The sequence below is a fragment of the Odocoileus virginianus genome, chromosome 1 (assembly GCF_023699985.2).
Source record: "Odocoileus virginianus isolate 20LAN1187 ecotype Illinois chromosome 1, Ovbor_1.2, whole genome shotgun sequence".
Lineage (NCBI taxonomy): Eukaryota > Metazoa > Chordata > Mammalia > Artiodactyla > Cervidae > Odocoileus > Odocoileus virginianus.
The window spans coordinates 228,959-252,018 of NC_069674.1; the positions used below are offsets into that span (position 1 = coordinate 228,959).

Genomic DNA, 23,060 nt, shown 5'->3' on the forward strand with positions numbered 1-23,060 from the left:
ACGGGGGGAGATTTGCTCTGGGGCCGGGGCCCCCCAGCTCCCGCCCGCTCAGCCCGTGCGGCCGTGCCCCGCTCCAGGTGCAGAGTGAGCTGAGACGCACGTGGCGTGGCCTGTGGCCCAGCCGGCCCTCCGCCCGGGACCGCCGGCTGCACAGCCTGTCCATCTCCAGGACCGGCTCAGACGGCGCCCTGCAGGGCTCCCGCGCCCCTTCCCTCCTGCAGACGGAGACCTCGGTCATCTAGGGGACCCAGTGTGGCCCTGGCCCCCGCGAGGGGGCCCCAAGCGGACTCGGCCCTGGCCACCCAGAGCCGGGCCTGGCTGATCCTCTGGAGGACTGGGTGACCTCAAAACCGCCTGGGACTTAAAGCTCATGATTGTCAAAGTCCAGCAGTCAGGCGCTTTGTTGTTCATATTGTTTGGCCATGCGGATGAACCCATTTTCAAAGAGACTAGGAAAGACTGAGGTGGTAGAACCCAGGACTTGGTGTCAGCGACTGTGGAAGCAAGAAGGGGTTTTCTAATCTTAGCACCAGTTCTCGGGGCGCAGGCCTGGGCTGGGGCGCTGGCCCTCGGGGATGTGGTCACTGCTTCTGAATGACCTGCACCACTGCTCTCCCACCCCCAGTCACGGGACCGTCCAGCCCGTGGTGCGCGGGACACGTGGACCTCCCCCGAGGGCCTCCACGGAGCCTCCCGCACGCGCAGCAGGGCCCCTCGCCTCCGCACCCCTGGGCACCCAGGGCCCCGCCTGCTCACACCACATCCAGACTCTCGCCTCTGCTACTGCGCTCAGTTCTCCGGCCGCTCCGTGACGCCGGCACCCCCCGTACCAACGAGGCCGTGGAGCCTTCCTCTCGGGGCGTCACGGAGCTGAGCTGGGTGCCTGTCGTCAGGACGGCCAGCGCTGGGCAGCGGGGCCAGGGGGCAGGGCTGGGCTGAGGAGTGGGCCGGACGGCCGGGGCACGACTGGGAGGCTTCTCACCCGGCATGGTCCCTCTGGGGGGCGTCCCCGGTGAGGGGAGCCTGGCCCAAGAGCGTAGGACAGCCACGGGGGGCCCAGCAGCGGAGCCCCAGCTCAGCGAGCGAGCGCATGCCCAGTGCGCCCGGAGAGCCGGCCCAGTGTCTCTGGCCGCCGTCTGGCGCAGGTGCTGGCTGCGCACCTGGGGGTCTGTCGGCTGCCAGCGCCTGGTGGTCCAGCCCGATGGGAGCAGAGGGGAGACTGCCTGTCACTCCCCGATAGCAGGACAGAGGTGACCAAAGCGCCCGATATGTCGCTGCAAAGTGCTGTAAATGTGTGCGCGTGGAATGTGCCCCAGCCACCGCGCGAGACCACTTGAATAAAACCCATTTTGCGTCTGTTTGCTGGCTGACTCTGACAGCATCAGCGTACTGAGGACGTTCGCAGGAAGCCTCCCGCCTGTGAAGAGGAACTCGGGCAGAGGGTGGGCCATTGGGGGCGGGCGGGCGGCAGCTCGGGGCCTCTGGATGCCGTCGCCTCCTGGGCACTGGCACCGGTTGGGACTGCTCCTTAGAGGCCTTGTCAGTGGCGGGTCCATACAGGGGCTCCCAGCACTACTGGAGGCCCCAACACACACACCCCTGCTCCACGGAATCTGGGAACCTGCTCACCAGGACAGGGCTAAGCGCACACGTGCTCTCGTGTGTATGTGTGTGTGCATGCCTTCTGGGAGCAAACTCCTAACCGTGGCATTTGTGCCACCGACAGATAAAATCTATTTCTGGTGAACCCCATGCTCAGTCAGACCGCCTCATTCCGAGGGGAATATCGCACACTGCCAAGGCATCACACCATGCGTTCTCCAGAGGCTGAGCTATAGAGGACTTAGAAAAGAGCGGAAACCAGCCTCTGGTGGTTTCTAAGAGCCCCAGGCTCCGGGTGACAGGACTCTGTCGGCTGTCTGCTGCTGGAAAGAGCTTCGTGAGGACTTGGATCAGGTCTGTTCCAGACTTGGGGAAGAGAAGTGAACACACAACGTGGTGATGGGTGTGTGCCCAGGGGCTGCTTTGCAGAAGACGCCACCTCTACAGACGGAAATAGCCAGACCCTTCCTCTCTTATCAAGAACGGCAGTTTTTTCCAGTGGTGCTGTTTTCAGGCTAGAGAAGCTATTCAGAGGAGTTACCAAAGCTCAAACATTAGAGGCAGATATTAGCTAAAAAGTGAAAAAGCTCTGAAGTCCATCCGCCACCTGCCTCTCACCACTCGGGAAGTCAATATTACCATCATGAGTGCGTGGTGTTTCCCCGACATTTTCTTCTGGGTCCATGCAAACTTCTCTCCTCTCCCAGTCTGCCTTCATGGAGAGTGGGTCATATTGTACAGACATTTCTGCAACTGGCCTTTCCATTGGGATAGACATATGTGGATCTGGCCTGTGCACACAGACGTGGTTTACCCCTAACAGCTGCACGATTCTCCGTGGCACATGTGCTGGGTTTATTCCACCACTCCCATTCGCTGACGAGCATCTGAGCGCTTCTGTGTCTGCACAAGCAGTCCCGCAGACCCGGCCCAGAAGTGGGGGGCCCTGGGCGTGCGTGCTGGGCTCTGAGCAGGCCTGGCCTGGAAAGAGGCAGCCAGTGCCCCTCTGGCCGAGCTGCAGTTGACACATCACTGGGGCTCCCTTCTCTCTTCACCCCAATCTGCCTATCTTCAGTCTTGAGGACGGTGAGCGTCTCCTCTTTATGGAAAGCTTTTCCTTTGGTCCTGAGCCTCAGCCCGACCCACTGACACAGGCGTCAGGGAGGTGGCCGCTGTTCCAGGTAGCCGTCCTACCTGACGCAGGCCCTGCTGAAAGTTTACAGATTAATGCGTTTATTCTTGGAAACGGGGATGAGACTCAGCAGAGGCCAAGAACAGTGTGCGTCTCCGTCACCTGTTTGCATCACCGGCCTTCGAGCTCTCCGAGAGGCGCACTCGGCTTGTATACCTCACAAAGGATTTAGGGCATCTTTTATACAGAAGTGTGCTCTTTGGTAGACGGAAGGAAAAGAGCTTGCCACTTCTCCTCTCTAAAGCTTTACTGATGACAGGGGAGCGGGCAGAGGTGGCGGGAGGTCCCCTTGTTCCTGACAACAGTCCCACCTCCCAGGGCATCCTGGCGGGAGCAGGCCTCAGCCCCAGCACTGACCCAGAGCTGTCGCTGGGATCGTTGTTAAAGCTGCTTGTATTCAACCACTGACACTGCACCTCAGGGGCTGCAAACTGTTGGACTACAATCAGAAAAAATGAGGCCGAGAAGCTCCAACCTCTCCTTTGGAGATTTAGGGTTTTACAAATCCTCGTGTGCTGGATGCTGTAGGTGACAAAGTATGAGAAGCAGCAGTAGACTCACGACACCTGAAGGATACAAGCCCGTGGCTTCAGTCGTCACAATCCGGCACCCAGAGCGTGACAAGCCCGTGGCTTCAGTCGTCACAATCCGGCACCCAGAGCGTGACAAGCCCGTGGCTTCAGTCGTCACAATCCGGCACCCAGAGTGTGACAAGCCCGTGGCTTCAGTCGTCACAATCCGGCACCCAGAGTGTGACAAGCCCGTGGCTTCAATCGTCACAGTCCGGCACCCAGAGTGTGGCAAGCCCGTGGCTTCAGTCGTCACAATCCGGCACCCAGAGTGTGCAGAGTTTGTGATTTTCTGATCTTCATGCGACCACAACCCTTTCAGGTTTAAATCGCACAATATACCGAGACCCCGTGATAAGGTGACTCGTCACCCTGCAGACTTCCCCGTGCTCGGGTCGGTGCCTTTTCCCAAAACTGTCAGCCCGTTCTGAAACCCCGTACTCTGTTCTTGGCCCTATAGAAAGCACATCTCTGGAAGCATAGTTCCAGGTTCTGTGTGTGTGTGTGTGTGTGCACAAAACACAGTTGTGAATGCCGGACCGGTGGTATTTCCGGGCAGGCACCCCCAGCCGCCTCCCCGGGGCCTTGGCTAAGCATCTTCTTCTCCCGTCCCTCTGACTCCTCATCAGACAGGCTGAGGGCTTTGTGCTGGAGGAGCCGGGGGAAGGCGGGGGGCCGCCCCCAGCCCTGCCCTGTGACCTTGTTTTGTGGGTGTCGGTCAACCGACAGCTTCTTATCTGGGCTTTTCTGCTGCTGCTCCCCCAAGTTCTCCCCAAATCAGCCACAGGACAACCTTCCTGATGTGCCCTTCGGGTCACACTGCTCTGGGGGACCCTCACTACCATGACCCCAGGTTCTCAGCCAACCCCACAGTCACACTCCCTGCCAGCAGGCTGGGCTAATCAAAAATGCACAGTTGCGGGTTAAGTTTTACTGGGGCAAAATGAGGACTATAGCCCAGAGCCAGCATTTCCGATAGTTCTGAGAAAGTGCTCATAAGAAACAGGAGGGAAGGTCAGTAGACACATGATTTTAGTGGAGGTGCATACATACACCACGTACATACAATCAGGCACAGATTTTTTGCAGAAGGTTTCTGCTAGTCAAGAGGGGCAGTCAGCACCATGAAGGATTTTAGTGTTCTAGATATGAGGAGATAGAAGAACTGGGCTCGTAAAATCAGCTCCTAAAATACCTACCTGATGACCTGTTCTGCCAGTTTTTCCTGGAGCGCAGAGTGCCTGGTTCCTGTCTCCACCCTGAGCTCAACACCTTTCCGGGGGTGCTGAGGGTCGGCGGCGGCAGCGGCACCTGGTTCAGTCCTCACCGAGGTGGGTGGCAGGTGGCCGTCTGTAGCTGAGGTAAGGGCTCCCCCAGGGGTCTGAGGCGCCGCCTTCCCTTGGCACCAGCCTCACTGTGAATGCTCTCGTCCCGCTTCTCCTCTGGACTCTAAGTCTCCTGGGACAAACGGTGTCTTGGTCGCCTCTGCCCCCCGGGACTGAGGCGTCTTGCAGAAAGCAGGTCCTGTTCACTGGCTCCGCATTAATGGTGGTGGCCGAGGCAGGCATGCTGCCTACAGAAGTGTTCCTTGCAGGGATCTGGCCCAGGGTAGAAGTCGTTCCTCTGGCCCACATCCCTGGGACTTATGAACTCAGGAGGCAGATTTTTCTAGACACAAAGAATCAAATGGGCAGAGTGTCTCCTCTGCCTCCAAAGGAGAACAATGTCCAAAGGCTGCTTGGACGTTGCCCTGCTGACTTTCCTCCATGCTTGGAAGCAGAAAACCTCAACTTTGAAACAGAATTCCTGGAGAGCTACTGCATCAGGTCTCTCCAGGGGGGAAAGATCCAGGTGACTCTCAAGGCAGCTCCTTACGGATCTGTCAAGCCGAGGCACACCCGGCACTTCTTGTCTGCACACGGCGGTGAGTAGAGGAGGCAGCTGAAGACAACCGCCCGGGGCCGCGGGATGTGGTCCCAGCACCTGCGATCAGGCGCTGGGCGGCAGCCCCTGAAACAGAAGGACGCCCTCCACTCGGGCCCTGACACCCCTGCCCCAGGTCCCAGGGACCCACATGAAGCACGGTCCTTCCTCCAGGCAGGCAGCCGGGGAGCTGCAGAAGGAGCGTGGAGCCCTCGGGCGTGCTTTAGGCGTGGTGACTACACATATATCAACCCAAGAAGAAATAGGTCTCTGAGCAATTCAAGTCTTCATTAAGATTTTCCCTGGTGATAGGATAGGTCGCAGGTGGCCGCAAGAGGGCTGAAGGGTGCCTGAGGGGCTGAGACGCCTGGGAGAACACGGCCGTTCCAGCAACCAACCCACCCCCCGGCCTGGCCTGGTCAGCAGCGGGGAGCCCTCACCTGATGAGACCAGGACTGTATAAGCCTTGGCTTTATTTTCCTGGGACTACATTTGACAGCATTTATTTCTCTGAGGAAAAAAAAAATTTTAAATAAAGTAACTCATTTTCTCAAGTAGTGGCTTTGGCTCCAGCTATCTGCCTTAGCAAAAGATACTTGTTGTCATAGCAATGAGCGCAGAATGAGAAATAACCAATCCAGAAATTTCAGACTTCTTCCTCAGAAAATTTTTGGTTTTGTTTTGATAGGATCTTTTCATTAAGACGGTTCTGTTCTCAAATAGCAGATGGACCTGGTTTGGCGCCAAGGTCAACAAAGCAAAGGTTTCCCCGCCTCACGGTCAGACCATGCCTCCTTGCAGCAGCCCAGCCGCCCTGTGCTGACAACACACTTGCTCTCCCCGGGGTCACGAGCAGGGCCCGGGCTGGAGACCTGGGCCGGCATCGTGCTGGCTGGGGTCTGGGCGAGGCCCACCAACCGCCCTGCCCATCTGCAGTTCTGTGAGGTCAAGTCTGAGCGACCCGGGAGGCCCAGGTGCCCGTGGGTTTCTTGAGAGCCACACACGTCCTATCAAAACCCCAGGAGCTAGAGACGCCTCACCTGACCAGGGTTCTCAAGGGCCCTTTCAGAAAAAAAAAATCAAAGCTCATTTTAAAACCAGAAAAGACAAACACGTGCTAATACTTCTCATTATGGATGAATATGAACCTTGGATAGATAAAACAGTTAATAATATATTAAAAATCAAAACCAAAAGATAGTACAAGAATATATAGGTTCACAAGAAAAGAATATATGGGTGAATTTTTATCACTTTTTGAGAAAACTCTTCCTAAATTCAAAGAAATGTGCTCCATTTTACCACATAAACATTTTAAAGTTCTGCACATCAAAAAAAAGCCTAAAACTAGATTAAAAGACAAATGAAAACATTTATAAGAACTATGAAAAGGAGTTAGCATTCCTAAGGTTCAATCAGAAACCTGCCAAGACTCCAAGAAATACGTAGGCAGTTTACATAAAAAGCCAAGTATGAATGAAAATGACTAATAAATGTACGGAACTTGTTCAGTCTCACAAGAGAGTGAAGTGACGCATTTTTATTTCCTGACACAATAACTTGTGAAATAAATAAGGTTCAACTCTGACCGTGTGAGGCAGGACCTGGAATGTGAGTGATAGGATTAAATTGGCCAAAAAGTGCTAGACAACAATTTGGTAAATACAGCAGTAACTTTAAAAATGTTGGCAAACTTTGATAGCTTAACTTCTTAAGAATCTATGCTGGGGGACTTACTTAGTGCTCCTGAGGCTGGGACTCTCCGCTCCAACGCAGGAGGCCAAAGTTCAACCCCTGGTCAGGGAACTAAACCCCTCACCTGCAACAAAGGTCCTGTGTGGCACAACTGAGACCCGGGGCACCCAAATAAAGACGGATGCTTATTCACAAGAATCTACCCAAAGCAACTGTTTATGCAGAAGGATGCACACAGGACAAGAACTGGGAACAGGAGGCCGTGACTAGATAGCAGCGTGCCCGTTCACTGGGATATAATTTGACCACTGGATACAGCTGATAAAATGATGAAAGACAATGCTTAGGAGGCTAGGAGGAAACGGAAACCTTAAACTGTATGTAGAAGCCTCAATTCATATTGTTATTGTTGTTCAGTCGCTAAGTCATGTCCCACTCTTTGTGACCCCATGAACTGAAGCCCACCAGGCTCCTCTGTCCTTCACGGGTTCCTGGACTTAACTTAAACTCGTGTCTGTTGAGTCAGTGGTGTCATCCAACCATCTCATCCTCTGTTGCCCCCTTCTCCTGCTGCCCTTAATTCATATGATAGACATTAAAAATACAAAATATTAAAGTGGTGACTCCCAGGGGCACTAGTCACTCGTTCTCATCAGCTCATCCTTCCTTCCCATCACCAGCATGTGTGACGCGCCCTGCACCCACCAGGCTGGGCTTTGGAGCTCTGGGAACATGAGTGGCTGGACCAGACCCCTGCCTTCCTGGGACTGGCGCTCCAGTCAGGAAGATGGACGGTCCATCATGCCCCGCACACTCTCTGCACAGTCTCGGGGGTCAGGAGCATCGGGGGGGGGGGGGGGGGGCAGGGAAGAGGGAGGTGCCCGGACACTGTTATGATGAGAAGGAAACAGTGGCAGCAGATCCCACCAGCCTGGCTTGCGGGCAGTTCCTCCTCGCTTAAGCACGCTCCTGCCAGGGGCTGCGGGCGGGCCTCTGCCCTTCGAGGTCAGCACGCCATCCTGAGATGCAGCTCCAGCAGTCAGACACAACACACACAGAGGCTTAGGACAGTTTATTCATCAGAACCCTGTGCTCCTCCCCATGCGCTGGCTTTCCTCCCCGGGCCGCGTCCCCCACCCTAGCCAGGGCCAGCCGCTCTGTCTGAGCCTCAGGGTCCCGGGCACCCTCCTCCTGCCCTGACTGTAAGGCCTTCTCCTGGCATAAAGGGAGCCACACAGCAGAGGCTTAGTGGGGAAAGAGGGACAAGCTCTCCACAGACTTTAGAAACAATGATGTCTGTATTTACTTCTACTTTTTATTTGCAATACTTTGTTTATATTAAATTTCATGTAGAATTGTGGGCACATGTCTTTAAAAGAGGAAAGCATCTTATTCTATTACCTAAAGACCTAAGTCTTTAGGCTATGGTTTTTCCAGTAGTCATGTATGGATATGAGAGTTGGACCATACAGAAAGCTGAGCACAGAAGAATTGATGCTTTTGAACTGTGGTGTTAGAGAAGACTCTTGAGAGTCCCTTGGACTGCAAGGACATCCAACCAGTCCATCCTAAAGGAAATCAGTCCTGGGTGTTCATTGGAAGGAGTGATGTTGAAGCTGAAACTCCAATACTTTGGCCACCTGATGCGAAGAGCTGACTCACTTGAAAAGACCCTGATGTTGGGAAAGATTGAAGGCAGGAGGAGAAGGGGATGACAGATGATGGGATGGTTGGATGGCATCACTGACTCGATGGACATGGGTTTGAGTAAACTCTGGGAGTTGGTGATAGGCAGGGAGGCCTGGCGTGCTGCAGTCCATGGGGTCGCAAAGAGCTGGACATGACTGAGTGACTGAACTGAACTGAACTGAAAGACCTAAGTGAGTACGTGCTTACATGTGTCCAACTCTTTGTGACCCTATGGACTGTGGCCCACCACTCTGTCCATTGGATTCTTCAGGCAAGAAAGCTGGAGTAGGTTGCTATTTCATTCTCCAGGGGATCTTCCCAACCCAGGGATTGAACCTGTGTCTCCCGCATCTCCTGCATTGCAGGCAGATTCTTTAACACTGAGGCCCCTGCGAAGCTCATTAACTAAAGGGCTGAGCCTCCATAATGTAAATAAGATTTCCGTAAAGTGATAATTTTGTGATAATTCAGATTGAAAGTATGTGGGAGGTATGTGTGGCAGTAGTAATTGAGCTTCAAATTATTCTTGTAAGTTATATTTTGACTTTTTTGTAATTTAAAAAATCTTCTACAAACATTGAAACAAATAAAGGCTGAAAATCAAGCAGCTGTCAAATTTCTCTACAAACCTAGACATCAGATTTATACCCAGCCAGATCTCTTCATGTGTAAAGGCAGGAAAAGATGTAAGTGCTCAGAAAACATAGAACTCAGACGCCACCCAGGAACTCCAATTTTTTTTTAACAACGTTGCACGTCAACAGTTCAACAAACAGAGAAAATGAAAATTTTCAAGAATGAGAAAGTGATGGTATTATAAAACCTGTTAGCCCTGAATCAGTATAAGTAGAGATGATCTAAATAATTAAACTGCTTTTAAAATGAAATGAAAATGTAAAAAGAAATCTCAATATTGAATTACATGACATAAGATTATATAAAATAACTGCAATAGTCATTTAAAACAGTAGATATTTCCTCCCACCCTGGGCAGTGGACATACGTACGGCACGTGTGTGAAGAGGTGAAGGCTCTATAAACACGTCTTCAGCAGAAGGAGACTCAAAACAGAGCATGTCACTAGTCAACTACCAGTTGGCACTTACCAAGAGCATTGCCAACAACTCAACAACAGAGGCGTTTGCCGCCTGCCTCTATGGAGACTGAACCCCACGCTGCTAATGCTGGCGACCCTCGACGCCCCGAGGCAGTTCAGGCTGGAGTCAGGCCCTCTGTGCTCCAGGGAATCTGGTGGGACAGGTCTACAGAGTTGGATGTTCTCAGGAACAGACGTTATGACCTCCATCCTTGCATCTGCTTGTATCTGGAGGAGCACTAAATCCCTTCATGGTGACATCAGATCCTCATGACTAACACAAAACCTTTTATAACTTGAGCGCTTCATGGCACTGAACGCCCCTTCACCGAAACCTCATACCTTGCCTTTCCCCCACTGCTGCCTTGGAGCGTCTCTCAGAGCTACGTGAGGCGCCGCCTCCCAGGCTGTTTGCCCCCAGATAAAGCTCAACTCACAGCTCTCAAGTTACGCATCTTTTTAAGTCAACACCAGTGACTCTACTAATTAGGGAAATATGGCTGAAGAATGCCATTAAGAACTAAAAATAACCACTAGTTAGCACTGAATATAGTATATATTGCTCGTAAAAATAGAGAAAACTGAAGAAAAACAGGTCTAGTAACAAAAGGAAGAAGCTGCATGCAAGCCTAAGTTAAACTGAGGAAACAGTATTTAAATTAGATATGATTTTAAATCATTCCCAGGCTTCCCTGGTGGCTCAAGTGGTACAGAACCTGCCAGCAATGCAGGAGACCCAGTTTCAATCCCTGGATTGGGAAGATGCCCTGGAGAAGGAAATGGCAACCCACTCCAGTATTGTTGCCTGGAGAATTCCATGGACAGAGGAGCCTGGTGGGCTACAGTCCAAAGTGTCGCAAAGAGTTGGGCACCACTGAGTGACTAACCTGATATCATTCATAGGTTACTTCTCTGTAGAAGAGTAAACCTAGCAAAGGGCAGCTGAAAGCTGAGGCTGCCCCCTGAGAGCCATCAGGGGCCTGGCCCCTCTGCCAGTGAGCGCCACAGCAGCAAGGCTGCACAGCTGGGAGTCAGCAGACCTGGGTGTCCTGGCCTGGCTGTCTGTCCACAGCCCTGGGCCCCAGGAGCTGCGTCCAAGGCATCATGCTGATTCGCTGGGTCAGCCCACTGCAGGTGCCTTGCTGGGCTGCTTGTCAGTTCCTGCAGGGCAGGAATTTGGGATGAATGGTCCTCCTACTTTTCTAGACAGAGAATGAGATGGTTGGATGGCATCACAGACTCAATGAACATGAGTTTGAGCAAGCTCTAGGAGTTGGTGATGGACAGGGAAGCCTGGCATGCTGCAGTCCATGGGGTCGCAAAGAGTCAGACACTAAGCAACTGGACAGAACTGAACTGAATTTTCCAAGATGCACGCCTCCTGTAATTAAATCAAAAGGCAGTTCTTCACTCAGCACAAGTATCACACATTTTGGACCAGCAAGTTGTGACTACAGCGTCGCTTCAAATGAAACCAAACTTGGCCCCCAAAATACTTCAGCTGCTGCAAGAGGCTCTTCCCGTAGAGTGAGACTTCATGCAGACAGCTTTGCCAGTTCACTGTCGTAGCTAATTTGTTTTTAATCTTACAGGATGTTATGGCATTTTCTACAGGAAGAGGGCCTTCCGGGGAACGGAATGCGGGAAGGCCCAGAAAGGAAAGGACCTAAATGAAAGTATCCTTGAAGGCAGCTCACCCAGCCAAGCTCTGGTGGATTACAGGGGCCAAGGGGGGTGGGTGGTGGGGGTGGAGAGGGGAAGTGGGGCGCGGAACGGCAGGGAAGGGGGCAAGCGAGGACGGCAAACTGGAGCTCCCACCTCGAAGACACCCGGGAAAAGGTGCAGACGTGAACATCACGCCTCAGTAGCTGAATGGCTGGACTAACCTCACGTGTGCGTGGCTGGCTCCCCCTGTGACGGGGGGCCAGGCAGGGCAAGAGGCTGGTGGGGTGAGTGCCCCCAGAGGAGGAGGGTCTGGCCTCCCAAAGGGCCTCCGCTGGTGGCAGGTTGGACAAACCCGCTGGTGCAGACATCCCAGCCGCCTGGACACTCGACAGCCTCCCTCTTCATGACACCCATATGACCTCACTCCGCAGCCTCCTCAGCAGGACAGAGAAAATCCTGGGCTAAAGCCAAACACCTCGGGTGTCTTCATAAAGCAGCTCGTGAAAGCCATGACCATGTGAGATTGTCTACAAACACAGTGAACTTTTTTCAATAAACAAAGAGCACTAAAATACTTTTCCTTCAGAACCTGAGGCCCTGTTGCTTGGTTGGGAAGTTTGGCCCCTAAAGCCAGAGCTGTGGCCCTGACCCTGAGCAAATCATCAAATCGGACTCAGTTTACCAACCTGTGAAATGGGATTGTTTTACCTTCCCACCTACTTAGTCAACCTGGAATATATGAGAGTATCTGAAATACAGAGTCATTGTTAAACTTCAAGTCCTGTCTGCACTGCACAGACAGGGCAAAGAGAGTACAATGAAGGGAGTTGCCTAACTTTGCCAGATGGCAGCGTGTCAAGAGCCAAACGTCTGAGCCACCGTGGACCAGGAGCCAGACACACAGGAGCAAAGCCGGGGGAGGGGAGGAGGACAGCAGGCTGGCTCTGGGGCCCAGGTCTGCATGGGGCCCAGACCGTGCTCCTGTGACGGGGTCCCTCCTGCACAGGCAGGGGCCTGTTAAGGATGACCTGAGCCCCGAGGGACGTCAGACAGGGCATGTGTCCCCTGGCTCTGCAGGGCACGCTCTCCTCTCCCTCAGGGCCCAGTCCCCAGGCAGAGAGGGTGTGATGTCAGCTTCCTTAACACCTCTCTGGGTGCAGAAATTTGAAGTGGAGCCGTCTCAAGAAATACTCTATAAAATAAAACCTAAGGTCCCGAGATAGCTTGGCCAGCCAGCACAGACACTCACTCTCTAAGAGAGTCTGCTGGCCGGGCAGGAATCTGGCCTCAGAGCCTAAGGACCAGTGGGACTCCAGAGGGCCTCCCCCTCTCCAGGGAACCCCTACCCCCACACACCACCATCCTGCCCCCCAAAAGCTGCAAACTCTGGGGGACTCGGCATTGCTATCCCTTACTGCACAGCCCCATCTGCTCCGCTTTCACCGGCTGCCGACTGAAAAAATCATGGACGCGTAGCTGCTGTCAACCTGACCGGCTGAGTTTTCAGTCCAAGTTTGGGGTAAAGACTTAAACAGAACAACAGCATCGTTTAAACGTGTTTCAGTCATCTCCTGTTGGCAGCTCCTACAACAAAAGGTCTAAGGCTCATCTCTGCTTTGAAACAAAGCAAAGCGATGGCTCAGATTGTGTATATTACACATCTGCACGTGGGCTGTTGGCTGAGCACAAAACGTTCGAGAGGGCCCCCACGCACAGGCACCACCAGCCACGTGTTAGCTTGCGGAACCCCGCCCGGAGACTAGTCCAGGAAGTCTACTTGGGGGTCCTGGCTCCCAGCTCCAGACGTCTGGACCACGAAGAGTAGTAATGGCTAGGTGACATCAGAGGTTGGCCTGCTTTAAGTTTTGGCCAGTAAGGACTCAAAACAGAAATGACCATCTTTTGTCATTAGCATGACAAAAAACATAAAATTTTAAAGATAAAGGACACTCTGTTGAAGACACTTCCGCTCATCAGGACTGGAGAATTCTGCTGTAAGACTGTCTCTGTCCCAGAGCGGCAGCAACAACTCCTGGGCACAAACGTTGGAAAAATGCCCACATCAGACAGGACACCCCATGGGGTGGACAGGTCACCCCATCATGGACACGAGATGAGACAGGAGCTCGGGGGAGACTGCGGCCAGCCACACTCTTCTCAGCTGCTGGAACCCACCCGAGCATGTTTGGAGTGAAAAAGGCCATCAAATGTGGACCAAAGAGACCAACTCACACCTCCTGCGGCCACGCGCAGGGACACAGTCCTCAGTCGAGAGTCCAGAAATCAAAGACAGACTGAGGAAGTAGAAGCTCTGGCCCAAAGCTGGGAGGACTTTACTTAGCATGATCAAGCAGCAGAGAGAGGCCCTGTGTCTCATGGACCGCTTTCTGAGCTGCCAGGCGGGCAGTGTTCAGAGCAGCACAGTCTCTGTTGCTAAGAGTCGCTTCCCCAGTGTGCAGGCAAAGGTCACTGACCTCCTGGACTTCCCTTCCTTAAGTGAGAACATCCCTGCACAGGGACCTGACCACGTGCTGCTGATCCAGGAGTCCACTTGCCCCTCTCCACCCAGTGGTCCCGGGGATTCCCTTTTCCAGAGCACACAGGCCTACAGTAGATGATGACACAGGGAGATGGGGTGGATTCTGACCCCAAACCTCCATGACACGAGCCTGGAGAAGCCCAGAGCCAAGGGCGGGGAGCACCACGCCGTCTGGGAGCGGGTGCCCAGAGAGGCGCCATGCAGACTGCAGGGCAGACTCGCAGCCACGTCAGCCTCTCGTGAGGACGAGTTAGGTGCTCGCCCAGCACCTGACTGCGGGTGGGCCAGAGACCCAAGTGCCCTCCACTCTTTCCCTGAAGTGCTGGCTGGGCTACAAAGGAGGCCAGGCTGTGCTCCGTCCTTCAAGCCTTGCAGAGGCTATAACCACGGCAAACATGTAAACTCTCGGAAATCCACAAGATGAGCAGGTCCTGAGTCAAGCGTTAGGAAGGTTTGGGGCATAGAGAACATAGGATGGCTGTCACTCAGGCGATGTACACTTGAGGACAGTGGATTTCCTTCCACAAAGGGCCACCGTCCATACAGGTCATGAGCTCCTTCGCTTAAACTCCTGCGTCTTAGTACACCTTTGTGATATATTCTGATATCAGGAGTGTAATGCCTCCAGCTTTGTTCTTTATCAAGATTGCTTTGGCTCTTCTTTCTGGGTACTCATTAACCTTAACTTTTAGCTATTCTCTTATTTCTGTAAAGACTGCCATTGGGATTTTGATGGGGATAAACACCGGCTCTGGACGTCGTAACACTGAGTCTTCCAATCCACAAACATGTGGTGTCTTTCCATGATTTTTGCCTCCTCTAATTTCTTTTTTTAATGTTTTGTAGTTTTCAGAAATAAGACTTTCATCTCCTTAGTTAACTCCTAAATATTTTATTATTTCTGATGCTGTGTAAATGAGATAATTTGATCAATTTCTTTTTCAAATGATTTATGTTAATGTATAGAAATACAACTAATTTTTGTATCCTGCAACTTTACTGAATTCATTTATTAAATCTAACAGTTTTTTTTAATGAAACTTTGGGGTCTTCTACAAACATAAACCATGTCATCTGCAAACAGATCATTTTACTTTTTTCTTTCCAATCTGGATGCTTTTCATTTCTTTTTCTTGCCTGATAGCCTGGCAAGTGGACGGTCTTGTTTTGCTCTTGTTCTTAGAGACAACCTCTTCGGTTTTCATCACTGAATATGATGTTAGCTGTTGGTGTGTCATACATAGCCTTTATAATGTTGAGGTAAATTCCTGCTAATTCCTTTAAATTCCTATGGCACATAACCGTTGTGATTTTGGATTCTGCACTAATGTGGAAATGATGAACACAGAAACAGGTCAAGGCAGAAGTTTGTCTTTGAAATAAAGGAAAGTTTGTTAAAAAAACAAAAACAAAAAAGCAACTCCAACACGTTCCAGAGTAAATCTCTTTGTGACATCAGCATTGGGAGGTGAGCTCCTTTGACGTCTGGGGTCTACGAACAGTAACTTTGGTCAAGAGGTCAAGCTTGACCATGGTCAGGCTCAGAGTAATGGGTCCTGGTGGCAGTAGTCAGAGCACAAACTGGGTTAATTGCAAACCTTCTACATCTATGACCGTGTATGCCCCTAGAACCAGGCTGTGGCGCCATCAGATTCTCTACACGAAACCACAAGTAACAGAAGTGTGCTACTTCATAAATTGCAGCAACAGATTTTTCTCTATTTCATCTAGACTCTCATAAGTGGTGGCAACAGTGATGCTTCGCTGTGTGAGAAACACTCCACGTCCTGCAGGTGGAAGGACACCCAGCGCCCCATGAAGGCTGTTTCCAGGCCGCAGCCTCGGTTTTCACTGGAACCGTCCGGCAGTAAAGGTGTCCGCTGTTGGAACTATGACTGTGGGTAGTGGCTGAAGTGCCTTTAAAGGTGCGGATTATTTCACGGGGCAGAGCAAGGGCCCACAGCCCCCTCGTCTCTCCGCTTTCCAGTCCAAGCTCACCGCCCGGGGCAGCTGCTCCTGGTCCGGCACCGACTCCAAACACTCCTTCCTTCGGGCGCCAGTTCCGCTCTGTCGATTCCTCTCTGTGTACGTTGCTCTGCATCCGAAGACACCTGGGCTTCTCTCCAACCAGTGCAGCCCCACCAGAGTCCAACTCCTTATCAAGTTGTCAGACGTCCATCAGGAGCGGGAGTGCTGAGCGTTTGGAGAGACCTCAGCACCTGCGGCAAGATCACCATCTTAGAGGGAAGGCAAAGAAGGTAAGGAAACTGTAAGCAAGCGTCCATGCAAATCACGGAGACTAAGGCTCTTATTCATTTGATATGTATTGAGATCCTGCATGTTGGGCACAGTTTTTAAGAACTAACAGTGTTAAAGGGCTAACCTTGAATTTGTTTTGTGAAAACTTAGACCTGAGTCAAAGAGAAAAGTAATTTCTCTTCTGGAAAATGGATTTTTAAAGAAAAGTTCTTTAAGGAAAACTGTGATTGTCTGCCCCAGTTAGTGAGTTATTAATGAATATAACAATCAGAAGGCTGATGATCAGACAGAACTTTCTGGCAGCCATTCTGTAAGAGTGAGGACGTTGGCTTTCTCTGTAATAAAGTGGGATGATGTCCACATGAGACCAAAGCCAAACCGTACAGTCAGTGGAATAAAAGCTGCCCTTCGTCTCTCCCCGGGAAGGCTTCCAGGGGTCCCCTTCTGGGCTAGGAAATATTTGGTCCTGGCTCTCTCAAGAGTCATTTCTGCGGCATTGGCTTGATATTTTTAAGTAGTAACTGGCACTTTCTGAAAAGCATCTTTGGCTTTGGGGGACTTCTTTATTGTTTTCCTATGAAGCCTAACCTTTCAAATAAAGTAGCAGATATCCTGACATATCACACTTATGACACTATACCCACCGACATTTAGAGACTTGACATTTTCTGAGTTTTCCTGGTTTGCAAAGACCAAGCAGATAACAGGCTCTACCCATCAAAGGCTCTCGTTACATACGAGCAAAGCAGAAAGCCCTGCAGTGTCATTACAGCGGTTTCAGATGGGACCTGAAACTAGAGTCTCTCCACCCTTTCAAGCTTGAGCAGCTCTTAGCATCAGCGAAGACAGCAGCAAAGGGCTGTGGGGGGCGGACTGAGGGCGTCTGGGAAGGGGCGTCGGGAGCAGAGGCAGAGACCCCCTCCCCCACCGGCTGCGGGGCTGCCGTCGGGGAGCGCGAGGCTCAGGGATCCCTTCGGCCCGGGTCAGGGCGCTGCTGTCCTTGACCCTCCTCCTTGGAGCCTGGTGCAGACCGGGGCCCCAAAACCATCTGATTTCAGGATTCCTCTTCCAAATCTGTAGGGTCTTCCACCACATGAAAATACAAATATTTTTCACTTTTGAAGACACTAAAGAAAAAGTGGCTTGCCAATTAAACCTACTTGTGAGGGACAACTTATTGGGAAGAAACTTTGCCCAGTAGATTGTAATATTGTGTGGGAACTTCATGCTGAAGACCTGGATCTTTTCGTTTTTCCTAGATGACACAGATCTTGCCTAAACTGGATTCCTACACTTATGATATATGAAACAAATGTCTAGTTTTCCACACTTGAAGACTTGCCTAGTTAAAAAAATAAATCAAGAAATTCTCCAACAGCCACCTTTATTTTTACAGCCACATGCGTCTCCTTGGCTCCCTGACTCTGAAATGCCAGCCCACCCACCTCCCATCCACCAGCCTGGCCGATAACCACCCCCACCCCCATTCCCTAGAAAACTCCATGTGGGCCCGAGCTGCTCTTTCTGCAGCCATCATCCCACACCTGTGTTTGCATCACAGTTTGCCCACCCCTGTCCAAAGCTTTGGGCTGCCCGTGAGTGTCCACCCATGAGCGCCCACCCGTGAGCGCCCACCCATGAGTGCCCCCCGTGAGCGCCCAGCCGCTCTGGCCCGTGCACTGGGGTTGCTGCTCCGCAGAAACCTGGGCCGCCCACCTTCTCCACCGCACACACGTGTGCCATGAGCCACAGAGGTCAGCCGTGCAAGTCTGAAGCAAGTTGGCAGAGCAGCCCCTGGGGAAGGAGTGCGGGGCAGGAGCCCTTCAGACAAACTTCCCTCTGCACGGGAGCCGGGTGGCGGCCCTCGCAGGGACGTCACGCTGCAGGTGTCTGCCCAGGTCCCAAAGGCATCCTTGTTGCCCGCGATTTCATCCTCTTCCTTCTTTCCAGGGTCTGACCGTGGTCGTCGGAGCACTGCTTGAGCTATCCTTCCTGACACTGGCCCTACCTGCCTGTCCTCTTAGGAGACCCATAAAAAGCTAAAAAAGAAAAAAAGGTCCAGAAGCTGAGCAGCCAAAACTGGGAAGAAGAAACACCAGTAACTGGAAGGGCAGCGAGTTTTAAATCAGAGGCAGAGCTGCGTGGTCCTTGATGACCTCCTTAATGGTGTTCAAGCTGGCAGAACATTTTGTTCAAATAAGATGGAATGAAGGATCCCAATTTACTAATGGATTTGTTGATTCTGGTTGATGGAGGGGTAGCAAGTCCATCGGCCAACAAACCACAGGCTTGGCCTGTTCCCAGCCCCTGCCAATAGAGAAGCTCAGAAAGCAGTTTGAAACCAGCACATCTGTTCTGCCTCTCTTTTTACAGCATAGAAACTGACCAGGAAGGTTAACCAACCTGCCAAAAGTGACATCCCGCGTTTGGGAAGAAAGTGTTAGTTGCTCAGTCATGTCTGACTCTTTGCGACTCCATGGACTGCAGCCAGGCTCCCCTGTCCATGGGATTCTCCAGGAAAGAATACTGGAGTGGGTTGCCATTCCCTTCTCCAGGGGATCTTCCCAACCCAGTGATCGAACTTAGGTCTGCCACATTGGAGACAGATTCTTTACTGTCTGAGCCTCCAGGGAAGCCCTGGATCAAAGTTCAAGGCAACTGATCTTCACCCCAGCACTCCCTTGTAATGCCAAGAGAGCCACTAACAAGAAGAATCACAGTGAAGTATGGATCCGAAGGATAGGAGGGCCATGATGCTCAAAAGTGGCAACTGCCACATTCTCCTAACTTCCCTTTTCATAGAAACACAGCAAGTTCACAGCTGTTATATTTCCTCTGCACTAAGTGTAGTGCATCAACCGAAACATAATGTATGAACCTGCAAATAAGAAAAGAGTTTATTTGGAGTCGTATGAATTGCACTTCAAGAGACACCGATGCAGGTGAACCCAAGTGAGAGTTCTGGGGAAGAGAAAGTCAGGAGCTTATAAAAGCAAACAGCCAGAAAGTCATTAAAAGTTGCCTGCCAATAATTGTGATTGATGTGAGTCAGGAAACACTTGTCCTTAAGGCGGCATGAGTTATTCTGAGTTTGTTGTTATTGTTTGGCCACTCAGTCATGTTGAAATCTTTGTGACCCCATGGGCTGCGGCACGCCAGGCTTCCCTTTCTTTCACTATCTCCCAGAGTTTGCTCAAACTCATGTCCATCGAGTCGGTGATGCCATCCAACCATCACATCATCTGTCACCCCATTCTCCTCCTGGCTTCAATCTTTTCCAGCATCAGGGTCTTTCCCAATGAGTCAGTTCTTCACATGGCCGAAGTATTGGAGTTTCAGCTTCAGCATCAGTCCTTCCAATGAACATTCAGGGTTGATTTCCTGTAGGATTGACTGGTTTGATTTCCTTGCAGTCCAAGGGACTCTCAGGAGTGTTCTCCAGCGCCACAGTTCAAAAGCATCAATTTTTCAGCACTCAGCTTTCTTTATGGTCCAACTCTTACATCCAAACACGACTACTGGGAAAACCAAAGCTTTGACTATATCAACCTTTGTTGGCAAAGTGATGTCACTGCTTTTTAACATGCTGTCTAGGTTTGACATAGTCTTAGTGAGGGAGCAAAAATAGCTGACACTTTTGCAGCTATGATCACAATGATCACACCATGGAAGACTGCCCTAATCCATTTTGCTTTCAACATGCGGTAATTCGCAGTGGCCATGTTGAGAGTTGTGTGAATATGCCCTTGAATTTGGAGGAATCCTAAGGAATAACATCCTATCTACTCAGGAGGGAGTCAAGCCAGAAGTTAGTTCTACAAAGCCGTTGGGTTCCATTTGGGGTTGCCCAATAAACACTAGGTCACCTGTCCCAATCAGTTCCAAACCAGCCTTTAAAGAGACAGTTGCAGCTCAAGAATCACATGGTGCGACATCTGTTGGTGACTTTTTTTCCGTATGGTTACGCTGCCCCCAGCAGACAGGGATCTTGGTGTTTAGATACCCATACTCTGGTGGATTGGAGTTTCAGCTTCAATCAGAAGCTGATAATCAGGGTATGGTATCCCCTAAAAGATGGGAGGTGAAATTTTTAAGTTCTGGTCTAGCTCTTTCCTGAGATTGGACCTTGGTAGCACTAAGAAGAAGAGAGAGAAAAAAAAAATAGTTTGTGGTGTCATTTAAGGTTTGGTTGATGGGCTATTCATGTGGGTTCCAATTAGTGAAATCTGTTGCTAGAGGAGCTTCCCTGGTAGCTCATGTGGTAAAGAATCTGCCTGTAATGCAGGAGACATGGGTTTGACCCCTGGGATGGGAAGATCCCCTGGAGGAGGGAGTGGTTACCCACTCCATATTTTTGCCTGGAGAACTTCACGGACAAAGGAAATATAGAGTACTACTGTGATTCCCCTCAAAAATAAAAGCTGCTAAGCTATAATGGGGGTATACATCAAGGTAACCCAGAAGCACTGGAGCAGGGCAGGTGTCTACAAATTCAGCAATTTGATTTACTTTTTAAAATGAGCATATGATTGTCGTCATAGAAGAAAAAGCATTGAAAGGTGGAAAAAAACAAATAAAAAGTAAGATTATACAAGCCTGGCCCTGAATCTTGGGACAGTTGTCCACAATGGATGTTGTCTGTTTCAGTTTCCTACCTTTTGTCTGGTTCATTTTAGTTTCAAGTCTCCAGATGGTTGTGAAGTCCAAGTAGGAGGTGGTATCTTCTTTAAATGAGAAAAATGAATCCACACGATGATGTCCTTAAGTTTAGCAGCACAGAGGTTAGTTAGAAATACGTAGAGGAAATCAACCCTGAATATTCATTGGAAGGACTGATGCTGAAGCTGATGTTACAACACCCTGGCCACCTGAAGCAAAGAGCTGACTCAGTGGAAAAGACCCTGATTCCTGGAAAGATTGAGGGCAGGAGGAGAAGGGGATGACAGAGGATGTGATGACTCAACAGACATGAATTTGAGCAAACTCCAGGAGATGGTGAAGGACAGGGCAGCCTGGTGTGCTGCAGTCTATGAGGTCTCAAAGAATTGGACACGACTTAGCGACTGAACAACAATGGCCCCAACAAGGTTGGAGGGTGCCTTTGTGACAGTGTCGTTTCCAGCGGACACAGTCTCCGGGTTGGAGAGCATCACCATGTTGCGTGCTTTCATCTCCCAGGACTGCACTGTGGGAAGGCTGCTCTTGAGTTTGCCTTCAAGGTCCTGGTAAGCTCCTTAGAGCAGGTTTAGATGCTTCTTTAATAAAGCAGGTTCACAGACGCGTTCATCTGATCTGATGGGTCTGCAAGTCAGGATTTTGAATGGTGACAGCCTGTTTTCCCAAAGGGAGTAGATCTCAGGTTAAAGGCAGTGCTCTAGGCCAAGGCCACCTAAAAGATGCGGCAAATTTAGTTACTGTATCTTTATGGCTCCATTAACACATCCCACCAATCCTGATGCCTGGGGATAAAGGCACAACGGAAGTGCTGTAAAACCGGCCAAATTTTACAAACGGATTGGGTTACTTGCCAGTTAAATGGGAACGTCTGTCACTGTGCCCATTCCCAACTTCTGTCACCCTCACTAGGAGTCAAAGGGTTTTCCCCAAGTGGGAATAATTTTTTCAACTTTACCTACTGCCATGGTCAAGGTTCTGTGACAAGCAAGTCTTCCCTAATGAGAGACATACAAGTCACTACCAACACATATTTATATCCCTGAGAAGGCAGCAACCACCCCAGGGCGAGGGAAAGTGACTCATGGGAGTATGGACAGGTTGTCTTTCCTGGACTATGTTTAGGCCAAACTGGACAACTTGGGGATACGTTGAGCCATTTTAGGAGATGGTTTTTTACAACATGGTTTCCCCATTGAAATAACTTATCCCATGAGTCAGGTCAAGTGTGCCCCCAACGATGAAAGTGGGAGTGAAAGTGCTAGTCGCTCCGTTGTGTCCCACTCTGCAACCCTGTGGACTGTAGCCCACCAGCTTCCTCTGTCCATGGGATTCTCCAGGTAAGAATACTGGAGTGGGCTCCATTCCCTTCTCCAGGCGATCTTCCCGACCCAGAGATGGAGCCCAGGTCTCCTGCACTGCAGGCAGACTCATACTCAAGGATAAGCTGGATATGAATTCATGTTCAGTTCGGGGAGGTCAAGCCTACCCTTTGGTCCTAACCCAAGGTTTCTCTTAGAGTCATGTACACAACCTTGTTTGACGCAGCTTTTCAGATCTCCCGAAACAGAGAGCTGCTGTGCTTCTAAAGTAATTAGCTCAGACTCTGACTTCACGGGTAGGCAGGGCCCTTCTAGTATCACTTTGGACTTCTGGAGGGCTGCTGCCTGAGCTGCCGCATCAGTCAAATGGTTCCCTCCACTTTCCTCCTTGTCTGCTGCTGAATGTCCAGAAATTTTCATTGTTGCCAAGGATCTATGCAGTTGCGTGGCATCTAAGGGTCCTAGCACTTAACAACTGTTTGATTTTCTGTCCTGAAAATGCTAAAAACCCTTCCAAAGCATGACAAAATCATGAGCAACACCAACAATTTTATCTTCTGCAGGTGTTTATATTAATGGCTTTCTCCTTTGCCATTAAGCAGGCTCCAGATAACGCGAGAAGTTCTACCTGCTGAGCAAAAGCGGCTTCTGGGATGACAGTGGCCCCCTGCCTTCAGTTAAAGGCCAGGCTCATCCTCAGCTGAAACCATCCGACACTCCCTGGTGGTCTAGGGCTCCGGACTCAGTGCTCTCAAATAGGATCCATCAGCAAACCAGACCAGGTCAGGGTTTCAGGAGGGGAATCCCGCAGATCATTCCAAGGGTTAAGAGTTGG

The 23,060-nt window shown here is 50.9% G+C and overlaps 1 protein-coding gene across 1 annotated transcript in view; it reads left to right on the forward strand.

Annotated features, from left to right (window-relative positions):
• VIPR2 (vasoactive intestinal peptide receptor 2) overlaps window positions 1–1,363 on the forward strand; it is a 68,538-nt gene extending 67,175 nt beyond the window's left edge. The window contains exon 13 of the mRNA XM_070477979.1: window positions 78–1,363. Within this exon, the coding sequence (XP_070334080.1) occupies window positions 78–242 (165 nt within the window). The 3' untranslated portion in view covers window positions 243–1,363. The remainder of the gene's footprint in view (window positions 1–77) is intronic.
• The last annotated feature ends 21,697 nt before the right edge of the window (window positions 1,364–23,060 follow it).